General features: G+C 44.2%; 1 protein-coding gene across 8 annotated transcripts in view; it reads left to right on the top strand.

Annotated features, from left to right (window-relative positions):
* The window catches only part of SECISBP2 (SECIS binding protein 2), a 39542-nt gene that overhangs the window by 17942 nt on the left and 9040 nt on the right, over window positions 1-12560 (top strand). For all 8 annotated transcript variants that reach the window (XM_081238044.1, XM_081238042.1, XM_081238041.1 and 5 more), the window contains 5 exons: window positions 182-314; window positions 7918-8084; window positions 8794-8932; window positions 10448-10571; window positions 11199-11419. In XM_081238044.1, the coding sequence (XP_081094170.1) occupies window positions 182-314; window positions 7918-8084; window positions 8794-8932; window positions 10448-10571; window positions 11199-11419 (784 nt within the window). The remainder of the gene's footprint in view (window positions 1-181; window positions 315-7917; window positions 8085-8793; window positions 8933-10447; window positions 10572-11198; window positions 11420-12560) is intronic.

Below are 12560 nucleotides of genomic sequence, written 5' to 3'. Positions count from 1 at the left end.
GCAGATAATTTGGAAGTGACTGGGGTTTTAATTACTTTAATTCTTTTTTTAATTTTAAGATTTGTATAGTCCCTATATCTGTTTTATCTTATTAATTGTATGATTTTTTAATCATAAAATGAAAAGCACAATTTCTAAAATACAGTATTATAAATAAACTTCTGATTTTTGAACTTTTTAGAATAATTTTAAAAGTAGTGGAAAGAAGAGCCAAATTCCAGTACAGTTGGATTTGGGAGGAATGCTAACCGCATTGGAAAAGAAGCAGCACTCCCAGAATGCAAAGCAGTCCTCCAAACCAGTGGTGTTCTCAGGTAAAAGAGTCTTTTCATTTCAGACAAATGATTGAAGTCTTTTTCAGTAGACTATTTTGTGACTGTTTTCTCTTGTAATCAGAAGTTGTTTATATTTGATCAAAATAATGTGGTGCTGGAATAAGGATAGATATAGACCAGTAGAATAGAATTGAGAATCCAGAAATAAACACACATATCTATGGCCAGTGAATTTTTAACAGGGTTGTTGAGTTCGTTAAAAGGACAAAGAACAATCATTTAAAAAATGGTCCTTGGGCTTCCCTGGTGGCGCAGTGGTTGAGAGTCCGCCTGCCGATGCAGGGGACGCGGGTTCGTGCCCCGGTCTGGGAAGATCCCACATGCCGCAGAGCGGCTGGGCCCGTGAGCCATGGCCACTGAGCCTGCGCGTCCGGAGCCTGTGCTCTGCAAGGGGAGAGGCCGCAGCAGTGAGAGGCCCACCTACCGAAAAAAAAAAAAAAAAAAAAAAAAAAATGGTCCTGGGGCAACTGGATTTCCACATGCTTAACAATGAAGTTAGGCCCCCAACCTCACACCATATACAAAAATTAACTCAAAATGGATCAACAACTTAAATATAAGAGCTAAAACTTGAAACTCTTAGAAGAAAACAGAGGTAAGTCTTCACGACCTTGGATTAGGTGATGAATTTTCAGAAAGGACACCAAAAGCACAAGCAACAAAAGCAAAAATAGATAAATTGGATTTCATCAAAATTAAAAACTTTTGTGTACCAAATGACATTATCAAGAAAACGGGAAGACAACTTATAGAATGGGAGAAAATATTTGAAAATCATATCTTATAAGGATTTAATATCCAAATATATAAGAACTCTTACAATTCAGTAACACTCGTTTAAAAAATGGGCAGAGCCCTTGAAAAGACATTTCTCCATGAGAAGGTATACGTACGGTCAATAACACGTGAAAAGATGTTCAACATCAGTAGAGAAATGCAACTTAAAACCACACTGAGGCAGTTCTTCAAACCTACTACAATAGCTCTAATCAGAAACATGGAAAATAACAAGTGTTTGTGGGGATTTGGAGAAATTGGAACCGTTGCTGATGGAAATGTTAAATGGTGCACTTACTTTGGAAAACAGTCCCGTGGTTCTTCAGAATGCTAAATAGAGAGTTGTCATGTGACTCGGCAGTTCCGCTCCTCTGAATGTATCCAAAGGAATGAAAAACAGAGACTCAGACACTTGTATACCAGTGTTCATAGCAGCATTTTTCGTAGTAGCCCAAAGATGGAAATACCCCAAATGTATATCAGCAGATGAATGGGTAAACAAAAGGTGGTATATACATACAATGGAGTATTCAGCCTTAAAAAGGAAGGAAATTCTGTCATAGACAGAAAGTAGATTAGCGGTTACCAGGAGTTGAGGGGAGTGGGGAATGAGGAGTTATTGTTTCATGGGGATAGATTTTTATTTCGGGGCATGAAAAGGTTTTGGATATGGGTAGTGGTGATGTTTGCAACAACGTTGTGAACGTAATTGATGCCACTGAATTGTGAAGTGAACAGTTAAAATAGTAGTTTTTATGTTAATATGTATTTTATCACAAAATTTTTAAAGTTATTTAAGTATGATGATTTTAAGAAATAGGTCTTATTAAAAGGTGGGTTTTGGGGACTTCTCTGGTGGTCCAGTGGTAAAGAATACACCTTCCAATGCAGGGGATGCAGGTTCAATCCCTGGTCAGGGAACTAGGTTCCCACATGCCACAGGGCAGCTAAGCCCGTACGCCAGAACTCCTGAGCTCAAGCATCTCAGCCAGAGAGCCCATGTGTCACAAACTACAGAGCCCACGCACCCTGGATCCTGCGCGCCACAACTAGAGAAGAGAAAACCCACGCACCACAACTGTAGAGAACCCTGCACGCCACAGCAAAAGATCCCACGTGCCACACCTAAGACCCGATGCAGCCAAAAATAAATAAATAGATAAACATTAAAAACAACAACAACAACAACAACATGGGTTTATGGGTTTTCCACTTGATGTGACGACTTGGTGTACCTGAAAATCTTATGTAAGTGCCCTGTACAGGTTATAAAGCTTCACCAGATTGAAATGAATTACCTGCCTGTCCATGGGAACGCAGGGAGTGGCAGTGTTGGCTCGGTAGTGATGCAGTCATTCTCTCTTCTGAAACACCTCTTAGAGCCAAGATAGTTAAAATTGGCAATATGTCATACAGAGAAATAATGCACATTTGCCACCATAGTCTTTTAAATATGTTTCCCTCTGAGGCAGTTTATTTATTTTAAAAGTGAAAAATAGGTATGCAAGGAAATGGTGAAGAAGCTTACTATTTTTGGTTTCTGAAGCATTTTAAAGCAATTTGTGGACATCATGTCATTTTACTTATAAATACCTCAATCTGCATCTCTAACTGATGGTGATTTTATTATGGCATTAATCCCAGAAAGGATAAACATGATTTGTCTCTTCAGGGGAGGGAGGTAGCATTTTTTTTCTTTTGAAAATTTGCAAACATCTGGAAAAGCTGAATAAAATCATGCAGTGACCACCCATGTACTCACCATCTAGATTGTACAGTCATTCCCTAACTTTTTTCAACCACGTTATTTTTCCAGAGGTCAGCAAACTATGACCTGCTGGCTGCTGGCTGTAAAGTTTTATTAGACAGCCAACACTTGTTCCTTTAAGCATTATCTGTGGCTGCCTTTGAGTTATAATGGCAGTTGAGCATTGCAATACGCGTATGCTCATTAGCCTAAAATATTTACTCTCTGGCCCTTTAAGGAAAAGTTTGCTGACCCCGATCTATCCATTCATCAATATGTTGTTTTTTATTTTTGCTGCATTTAAGGTAGGTTGCAGACACCACTGTATTTTACCCCCAAGTGTTACAGCACGTATATCATTTACTAGAGTTCAGTATTTATTTGTGGCTCTTCTTTTCCTTTGGAGGTAAACTATGCATTTAGTGACACGCACAGATCTTAAGTGCACCATTTGAAGCCCTTTGGCAAATGTATAGCTGTGTAACCTAGACTCGTGGCTGTGTGGAACATCGTCAGCACCCTTGAAATTTTCCTCAGCCGCTCCCCATCCCAGTCATTCCCTGCTGCTACCCGCAGGCAACCATGGTTCTGATGTTTCTTCTGCCATAGACTAGTTTTTCCTTGTTCTAGAACTTCATGTAAGTGGAATCTTAGTATATGCTTCTTTGTGTAAGGTTTCTTTCACTCGACAATATTTTTGTGACTTACTTACACTGTAGATGTATGTCAGTAGTTCTTTTTGTTTTTTATTGAGGTGAAATTCATGTAGCATGAAATCAACCATTTTACACTGTACAGTTGAGTGGCGTTTAGTACATCCACAGTGTTGTGTGACCATCACCTCTGTCTAGTTCCTAATATTTTTGTCACCCCAAAAGGAAACCCCTACCCATGAAGCTCCCCATTTTCCTCCTTTCCCCAGCCCCTGGCAACTACCTGTGGATCTGCCTATGCTGACATTTTATGTAAATGGAATCATATAGTTTGCGACCTTTTGTGTCAGTCTGCTTTCACTTAGCTTAATGTCTTTGATGTTCATCCATATTCATGTATCTTATTTCACCAGTGTTTGTGATCGAATCATATTCTGTTGACCACAATTTCTTTATCTATTGATGGACATTTAGGCTGTTTCCACCTTTTGGCTGTTCTGGATAATACTGCTGTGAATATTCATGTACAAGTATTTGAGTGTCTGTTTTTAATTCTCTTGGGAGAGTGGAATTGCTGGGCCACGTGGTATTTAGTTTATAAATTGCCAGACTGTTTTCCAAACTGCCTGTGTACCATATTACACTCACCAATAATGTATGAATGTTCTCCTGGTTCCACATCCTCATCAACATTTGATGTTGTTGGTCTTAATTTTAGCCATTCTGATGGGGGTGGAGGTGGGATTTTTTTGAAGCTGAAAATTCTAAACACTCTTTCTCCGGCAGATGATTTTATATGGGTTGCTGAATGATACAGTCAGCAGTTTCCTAAATAGCCTTCTCATGGCTACAGCAGAAGTAAGTTTTAGTGAGTTTCATAGTGACCTTTATTAAAAGCCCAGAGTACAAATTTAAAATGTCTAAATGCAGTTAATTTAGCCCAAGTACAGTGTGGCTGAGGCACCAGTCGACAGTGTGTCCCTGAACCCATTGTTTCTTTTTCACACAGTATCCCCAGGACTGCCAGCCATGGCACTGGCATTGCTGAAAGTTCAGGTTCCAGGAACACCTCAGAAGTGGTGCACTAGAACCACTTCATATGGGAAGGGCAGTAGGTGTTTTTAACAAGCACACAGTGGGATTTTTGGTTTTGTTTTGTCTTTGTTTTTCACTTTTTTGGGGTGGAAACTTTAAAACATAATCAAAAGTAGAGAGAATATGATGAATACTGCCACCATGTGCCCATTACCCAGCTCCATCAGTTAACAACGTTTTGCCAGTCTTGTTGCATCTGGAACTCTACTTTTTTTTTCCTGAAGTACTTGTAGACATCATGTCATTTAGCCTGTAAATACATCAGTATCTCTAATTGATGGTGATTTTATTTTTAATTGAACCACTCTGCCATCCTTCCATCTGATAATATTAATGATTATTTCTTGCTAGCATCTTGTATCCAGTCTGTATTTAAATTTCTTTGTCTCAATGATTTTGGTAATTTTATTCATTTCAGGATCCACAGTTTTATACCTCACATGTGTGAGTAATTCTTACATATATCAAAACTTGGGACCACTGCCTTGTTAGATATTCCTCAAAGTTGCTTTTCTCAGCTCATCTTCTGTTTGGTAAAGGCCTGCAGTGTTGGCCTTTCCAGAGAAATCTGCAAAGTGCTTGGCCAACCGCTGATTCTGAAAAATGTAGCTTCTTGGGGAGCCTGCAGGGAAGTGTGTAAACTACTGACTGAGCATTTTAGATCTCCAGTCAAAGGTAAAAGCAGGAAAAGTGAGGGAACTACCTCTGAGGCTATATGAGGTGGCTCTTTTGCAACTAGGTTCAAGTTGGACCTTTTAGATGCAGTTGTGTATGAAGTACATAAACAGTTTTGCAAGGAGTGGGGGCCCTCAGATGATATTTTTAAGTATTTGAGGTTGTCAGATTGTAAGGTTCGGATTTTGGTAGTATTGAAAGGACATTTTGGCCAGAGATCCCAGGAATACCCAAATACTGACATGTCCATCACCTTCCTTTTTGACATCAGTAATGGAACCATTCTTTCCAGAAAAAGTAAAAATTAGCTAAGAGGAATTCAGGGTTCCTCTTTATTTTAGATGAGCCAGTACCAAGTACCCCTATGTGGGGCTTTCTTACCAGAACACAACTTAAGTCAAAGGCCTTTGGAGGCTTATGTCTATTCTGGAGCCCAAGTCAGGCTTTCCCAACTGGCTGGTCAGATTAAAGAGGAGGTGAATGCTTTTACCAGCAGCATAGGGAAGAGTAGCCCTGGCCACCTAGCAGACAGTGTGTTTAAGGTATGTTTCTTGTAGACAGCATATAGTCGGAGCTTTCTTTTTTATCCAGGCCAACAATCTGCCTGTTGAGTGGGGTGTTTTACTCATTCATGTTTAATGTAATTGTTACTGTGGTTGCATTTACTGCTGTTGCTATTTTTTTCTTCTTCTTGCATGTCTTATTTATTCTTCTGTTCATCCTTAACTGCTTTATTTTATGTTAAACAAATATAGAGTACCATTTTGATTCCTCTGTTGATTTTTTCCCTTACTTTAAAAATATTATTTTCTTAAAATTAAAAAAGTGGTTGCTTATAAATAAGTAAATTAAGAAATGAATTCTGTCAGTCATTGTTTATCTAGGAACATCTATATTTTACATTCATTTTTTTGAAGGATAGTTTTGCTGGGTATAGAATGTTTGGTTGACGTTTTTTTTCTCCCAATACTTTGAATGTCATTCCATTGCCCTCTTGCCTCCATTGTTGCCAGTGAGACGTCAGATATTACTTGTCTTGTTGTTCCACTTTCTGTGATGAGTTGTTTTTCCCTTGCTACTTCCCATAGTTTTTCTTTGTTTCCACCTTCAACAGTTTGACTATGATATGTCTAGGGTGGGAATCTCTATATTTATCCTACCTTTGGTTGGGTAATATTTGTCCTATTTTGGCTTTGTAGATTAAAGTTTTCATCAAATTTGGGAAATTTAGGGCCATTATGTCTTCAGAATATTTTTTGTCTTTTCTCTTTCCTCTCCTGGCACTCCCATTATATGTATAGTGGTATGTTTGTTATTGCTCCACAGGTCTCTTGAGGCTGTCTTCATTTTTTCAGTCTTTTAAAATCTTCTTTAAAATTTTTCTTTAAATTGAATAGTTTCTATTGATTTATCTTCATGCTCACTAATTTTTCTGCCATCTCAAATCTGCTATGAGCCTTTCTCCTTTGTTATTTGTATTTATTGAAATCCTGTGTTTTCATCTGTTCTCATAGTTGCCTTGAAGTCTTGGTCATCTGTGTCCCACAGCTGAGAGCACTCAAAGACAGTTTCTGTTAACTTCCTTTTTTCTTTAGTATGGGTCACACTTTCTTGTTTCTTTGAAAGTTTGAAAAATTTTTTGTTGAATACTGAATATTTCAATTAATATATTGTAGCAACTCTGGATTTGATTTTTTCCTTCTGAGAGTAGTGATTGTGATGGGGTTTTTTTGTTTTGTTCTGTGTACGGAACTGCCCTGGTCTGAATTTGGTGGCTGTCTTCCCCACAGTGTGTGGTTGTTGATGTCTCCGCTCAGTTATTTATTTATTTTTTTTATTTTGTTTTTGGCTTGCCTTTCCAGGAGTCACCCCTGTGTCTACACAGCACTTTTAAAACATATTCCAAAATTAAGGAGGGTGGGTAAAATATATTTGGAAAAATACTGATGGTTGTTGAAGCTGGACAGTGAGTACGCGGGTTTGTTGTTATACATTCTCTTTTTCTTTGTTATGTGTTTAGAAATTTTCCTAATTAAATAGTAGGGGGAAAGTATGAACAAGTTAACTATTTCCTTGGGAACAGGAACAAGGTGGGAAGTAGAACAGAACCATAGTATGCAGTGGAAGTGTACTGAGTAGTGATTGTGGTCATGTATTTACACCGTGCAGGGAATTTAGGGAAGTATGTTTATGTCTAGAAAACTCAAGAGAATCAACTTGAAATATTACTAGGCTCTTATAAGGTAGCGAGGTAGAAGGTATGCATAGGGAAGCCAGTGGCCAACTCCTGCAAAGGCAGTGTCAACTGAAAATGGTGGAGTAAAAGGCATCTTAAGTACAAGCTACCCGGAAAAATTCTTAATCAAAAAATGAGACCCACACATCATCAGACTTTACTGAGCAACATAGGAGATTTGATTACAGATTTGATTACAACATAGGAGCAACATAGGAGATTTGATTACAGGGATAGGAAGCTAGTTCTCTAAGGGACCATTTGATGAGGATGAGGAAGGTTGTGGGGATGGGCGGGCAGCATAAGGAGCCCCCGAGGCAGATCTGCAGCGAGCCTGCCCTCTGGAGCCAGGCAGGTGGCGGGCGGCAGCCTGAGCCATGTGTCCCTCCTGTGTTGTAGTTGGGGCGGTGCCTGTCCTCTCCAAAGACTCCATGTCAGGGAAGAAGGGCCACCGCTTTGGCCAGGTGAAGACCCCGCACAACCCCTTAGACTCCAGCGCCCCCCTGATGAAGAAGGGGAAGCAGAGGGAGGTCCCCAAGGCCAAGAAGCCAACCTCGTTGAAGAAGGTGTGTGGTGTTCTGTTCGAAATCGGGCGCGAGAAAACCTACAGACCCTCCTGTATCTGTGTTACTCCTTTCGACCCTTACATTTTTAGAGTTCAACCTTCACTCTCATTTGAACCTGCCCTTATCAAGATGGGTACACGATTCTCTGCAAGATGATCCCTTGCTCTTCCCACATGGTGTGCTAGAGCGAGTGAAGCAGGGTGCCTTAGCTGCTGGAGGGGGAGGCCTTATTTATTTATTCACTGTAATGCTTTGGAGTGACGTGGACAGAAAACCAGAAATGGGGGGAGTATGTTCTCATTCACGTTTTTTACCCTCATTCCACCCAAGGCAATCTGTCTGATGCTCAGATTTGGGAAATATTGGACACTTCCTGGCACACGTTCTTTGATTTAATTTTCAAAGCAGCCTGTGGAGTGTGGTGGGTCTCAGATGGAGGAAGGCGTGTCTTGCCTGGGGCCAGGTAACAGTTGAGCTGCACAGTTGCATCAGAGCTCAGTTCTCACATGCCCTGCTCTGCGCACCCAGGGGGAACATGCTGCTCCTGGGCTGTGGGTGAGAGGGTTGGGCCCACCCATGGGGGCGGTGGGGAGTAAGGGCACAAACAGGCACAGTGCCAGCCAGCTGAACGTGGGTGGCTTATTTTGCAAAAGAGCTTATTTTTAAGTACAAGTATTTAGGTGTTTTGATCGTTTATTTAATTTTAAAGATTATTTTGAAAGAGCGGCAGGAGAGAAAGCAGCAGCGTCTCCAAGAAAATGCTGTGAGCCCAGCTTTTGCCAGTGACGATGTGCAAGATGGAGAGAGCGGTGGTGACGACCAGGCCCTCGGGCAGCCTGACCCCTCAGGTACCGAGTTCTGTTGGTTTGCTTCTTAAAGAATCCTTCGGCGGGGGCGGCCGTATGCACAGCCAACTGTCTGGGCTTTGCCCAGCCCTTGTCCCTGTGTGGTAAAAGCACGTGGGCGTTGGGCCTCGGGAATGCAGAAGTTTTCTGTCTCCTAACTTGACAGTAAGAGGACGTCCCTATGAGCAGGTGGAGCGTCTGGTGCCTCCGCTTCTCAGGGGTGAGAGGGACAGAGGGGGTGAGGCCCCTGAGTTCGATCTGTGTGGCACTGGATGGTCCTCGCAATTTGAAGTGCCATGAGAATTAACACCATTAACTGCAAGAGCTGCTTGCCCACAAGTGTGTGAGGCATGGTGTCATACAAAAAATGGGTTAAGTAAGCATTTTAGTGAATTACACGTTCAGAGCAGTACACAAATCATAAGCATATAGCTTGAGGACTTCTTACCAAGTTCAGAACTGTATCAGCCCCACAGTCCCCATGATTCCCGCTCAAGGCCGCAGCCCTGTCTGCAGCCCTACCCGTGAGCTTTCAGGCTTTGTTCCAGTGGAATCTTGCAGTGTGTGCCCCTCTGGCCAGCAGTATGTCTGTGGCCTGTAGAGGTAGTTCCCGATTGTCATTGCTGCATAGCATCCAGGTGTACAAACGTGCCAGGTGGCATGCGAGTGTTGTGGGCGTTTCCACTTCGGGGCCATTAGAAGCACAGGTGCTGTGGCAGCGTGCGATGTATATAGGGGACGTGAGCACCCCTCCTGCTGGCATTTCCCCGGGGTGGGGTCCACTGCCACCCAGCCTAGAGGCTCCTGCCATACAGGCTGCCAGGGGTTTTACAAGCTACGCCTATGGGTGGTGGAGAGGCCAGCCATGGGACATTGTCTTCCCTGGTGGGTGAACTCCTTCCCCTGGTGATGTTATGGCACTTGCACTTTGGAAGTGTCTAGGAGTATCAATTGGAGTGTTGTAAGCTGTTATTGAATCCTGTCTGATGGGTTTAAACACACCTATTGTGGCTCTCCCAGTTTAGATGTTCAGCTTCTTTTTTAAGGGTTATTTGATAAAGGAATGGTTTCAAGCATTTAAGTGCAAAAAAATTGAGAACTAATAAACCTGCTTTTAAAACTTACCGTACTTGATAAGAACTTCAGGTTAAATTTCAAAATTAAAAAATAAATTTGGCCACTGAACTACACATTTAAAAATGGTTAGGAAGGCAGCTATGCTCACCACTATACCACCAACGCTGCACAAAAATAAGTAAATAACTAAATAAGGGACGGGGAGGCACCTCTAGGCAGTGCAGAGAGTCGCCCAGTTCTTCTGATTTCCCAAGCCATTCCCATCGCTCCTCTGCCTGCTGTGACGCTCGGTGGCCGTGTCTGGATGTGGCGGGTGTCTGCCGCCAAGTCTGGCTGCTCTGGCGACACTGCCGCTGTTGAGCATTCCCTGCCTCAGTCCCCGCAGTCTGTGTGTGGAACCCCAGAGGGGCCATGCTGTGACCTCTTTCTCTGAAACTCCAGGGGGAACGGAAGAGTTGGTGTCCTGTGCTCCTGTGGCAGAGAGCAAGTCAGAAGACCGGCTGGGAGCTGAGCCCCAGAAGGAGGTGGAGGCCTGCCCCAAGATCCACAGCCGGCGGTTCAGGGAGTGAGTGAGCCGGGCAGCTGTGCCTGCAGTGGGGCCCGGGGCACTGTGCTCCCTCTGACACTGGGCGTTGAGTTCTTCGCCCACTGGCTCGGCTGGGCCCCGGTGTTTGCATCCTCCCGGTGGAAGGTGGCTAGGACCTGGTTGTAACACATGCCAGGGCTACCTGATCTGCTCCCGAGAGGTCCTAGTGCCGTGATGCCAGAGGTGCCCTTGAGTCCAGGTTGTGGCTGGGGGAACGGGTAGTGAGGTAACAGCCCGTTGCATCTGGGTTCCCTCTTGTTGTGTAATTTCTTAGGGCACTCCGCCTCCTTCCCTCCCACTTTTCTTCGGGGTAGATAGACTCTCCAAACATTTTTTTTTTCATGAGGAGAAGCACCCGGGAGTGGCTGCCCTGGGGACGTGGGGCCCAGAGGTCTTTGTCCCTTGTAGTTGGGGCTGGAGAGGATGCCTGCGTCCATACCTTTGGTAAAATCCTATCAGGAGTTCCACCTTTTTGACTCGTATTCCTCATCAAAGCGTGATTTCTTGAAAGGGGCGTGCCGTCCACCTCATCTGAGGTGTGCCAGGAGCAGTGCGCTGGAGTGTCGCAGCCAGTGGGAACGTGACCGTGTCTAATGTTTCTTTCAGCTACTGCAGCCAGATGCTCAGTAAAGAAGTTGACGCTTGTGTTACGGACCTGCTGAAAGAGCTGGTCCGTTTCCAAGATCGTATGTACCAGAAAGATCCAGTCAAGGCCAAGACCAAACGCCGACTTGTGTTGGGGCTGAGGGAAGTCCTCAAACATCTGAAGCTCAGAAAGTTGAAATGCGTCATCATCTCCCCCAACTGTGAGAAGATACAGTCGAAAGGTAAGGGCTCTGTGCCGTCCCTGGCGTGTGGCCCCCTGCAGTACACACCCTCTGGCCACCACACACCCGTCAGCAGCTAAGGGGCACCGAGGCCTCAGCAGCTCAGTTTGTTTCATTTTCTCTTTTAATTGAGTAATTTGTTTCCAGAGTTTATCGGATCAGCCAGCGCATTCCTCTGTGAGGCAGGCTGTGGTCTTCACAGTGTGGCTCAGCTGGCCTGCGCAGGCCTCCCGTGGTTACTGGTCACTCACACCACAGAGGCTTTGTGACTGGCAGCTAGGCGGTCCCTGCATTGGGCTTTTGTCAGTTTTAAACGTGCTTGCTCAGTCTGTGACTAACTCATCTGTCCACTGATTAAAGATGGGTTTGTTGGGCTTCCCTGGTGGCGCAGTGGTTGAGAGTCTGCCTGCCAGTGCAGGGGACACGGGTTCGAGCCCTGGTCTGGGAAAGATCCCACATGCCGCGGAGCACCTGGGCCCGTGAGCCACAACTACTGAGCCTGCGTGTCTGGAGCCTGTGCTCCGCAGCAAGAGAGGCCACGACAGTGAGAGGCCCACGCACCGCAATGAAGAGTGGCCCCCGCTTGCCGCAACTAGAGAAAGCCCTTGCACAGAAACGAAGACCCAACACAGCCCCCAAAATTAATTAATTAATCAACTAATTAATTAATTTTAAAAAAAGGAAAGATGGGTTTGTCCAAGCACTTGGCCATCTTACTGATGCTGGAAGGTTGGTTCTGTTTTTCGGGATGTGATATGCTGGGCGAGGCGACCGACAGATGGACGTCTGTGACACCTCCCATTGGCCCTCGGGTGGTCCGTTTTGTGTCCTCCTCAGGCTGCGCAGTAGAGGGGTTGTCATTTAAGAGCAGAACGCCATCACTTAGACACTGGCCCTCCATCTTCGTGTAAGTGTTCGGAGTCCTTCTCTGGTCCTATTCCTCTCTGCTTCAGTGTAAACTTCCACTCGGCTGGAACTGGACTTGGAGGGATCCAGTCCAGATCCTAGCCCTGAGCTTTTCCGGTTGCTGTTCCAGTCTGAAGACTTGAGGTTTCCTGACCTGCCTGCAGCACCCAGGGGCACTAGGGCAGCGGCTGGACCCGCTCATTGCCAGCCCAGTGGGCTCGTCCCCGTCCTAGTT

Source organism: Mesoplodon bidens (genome assembly GCF_964165515.1).
Source record: "Mesoplodon bidens genome assembly, chromosome: 6".
NCBI classification, from domain to species: domain Eukaryota; kingdom Metazoa; phylum Chordata; class Mammalia; order Artiodactyla; family Ziphiidae; genus Mesoplodon; species Mesoplodon bidens.
This window is presented reverse-complemented; position numbering and strand designations above follow the sequence as displayed.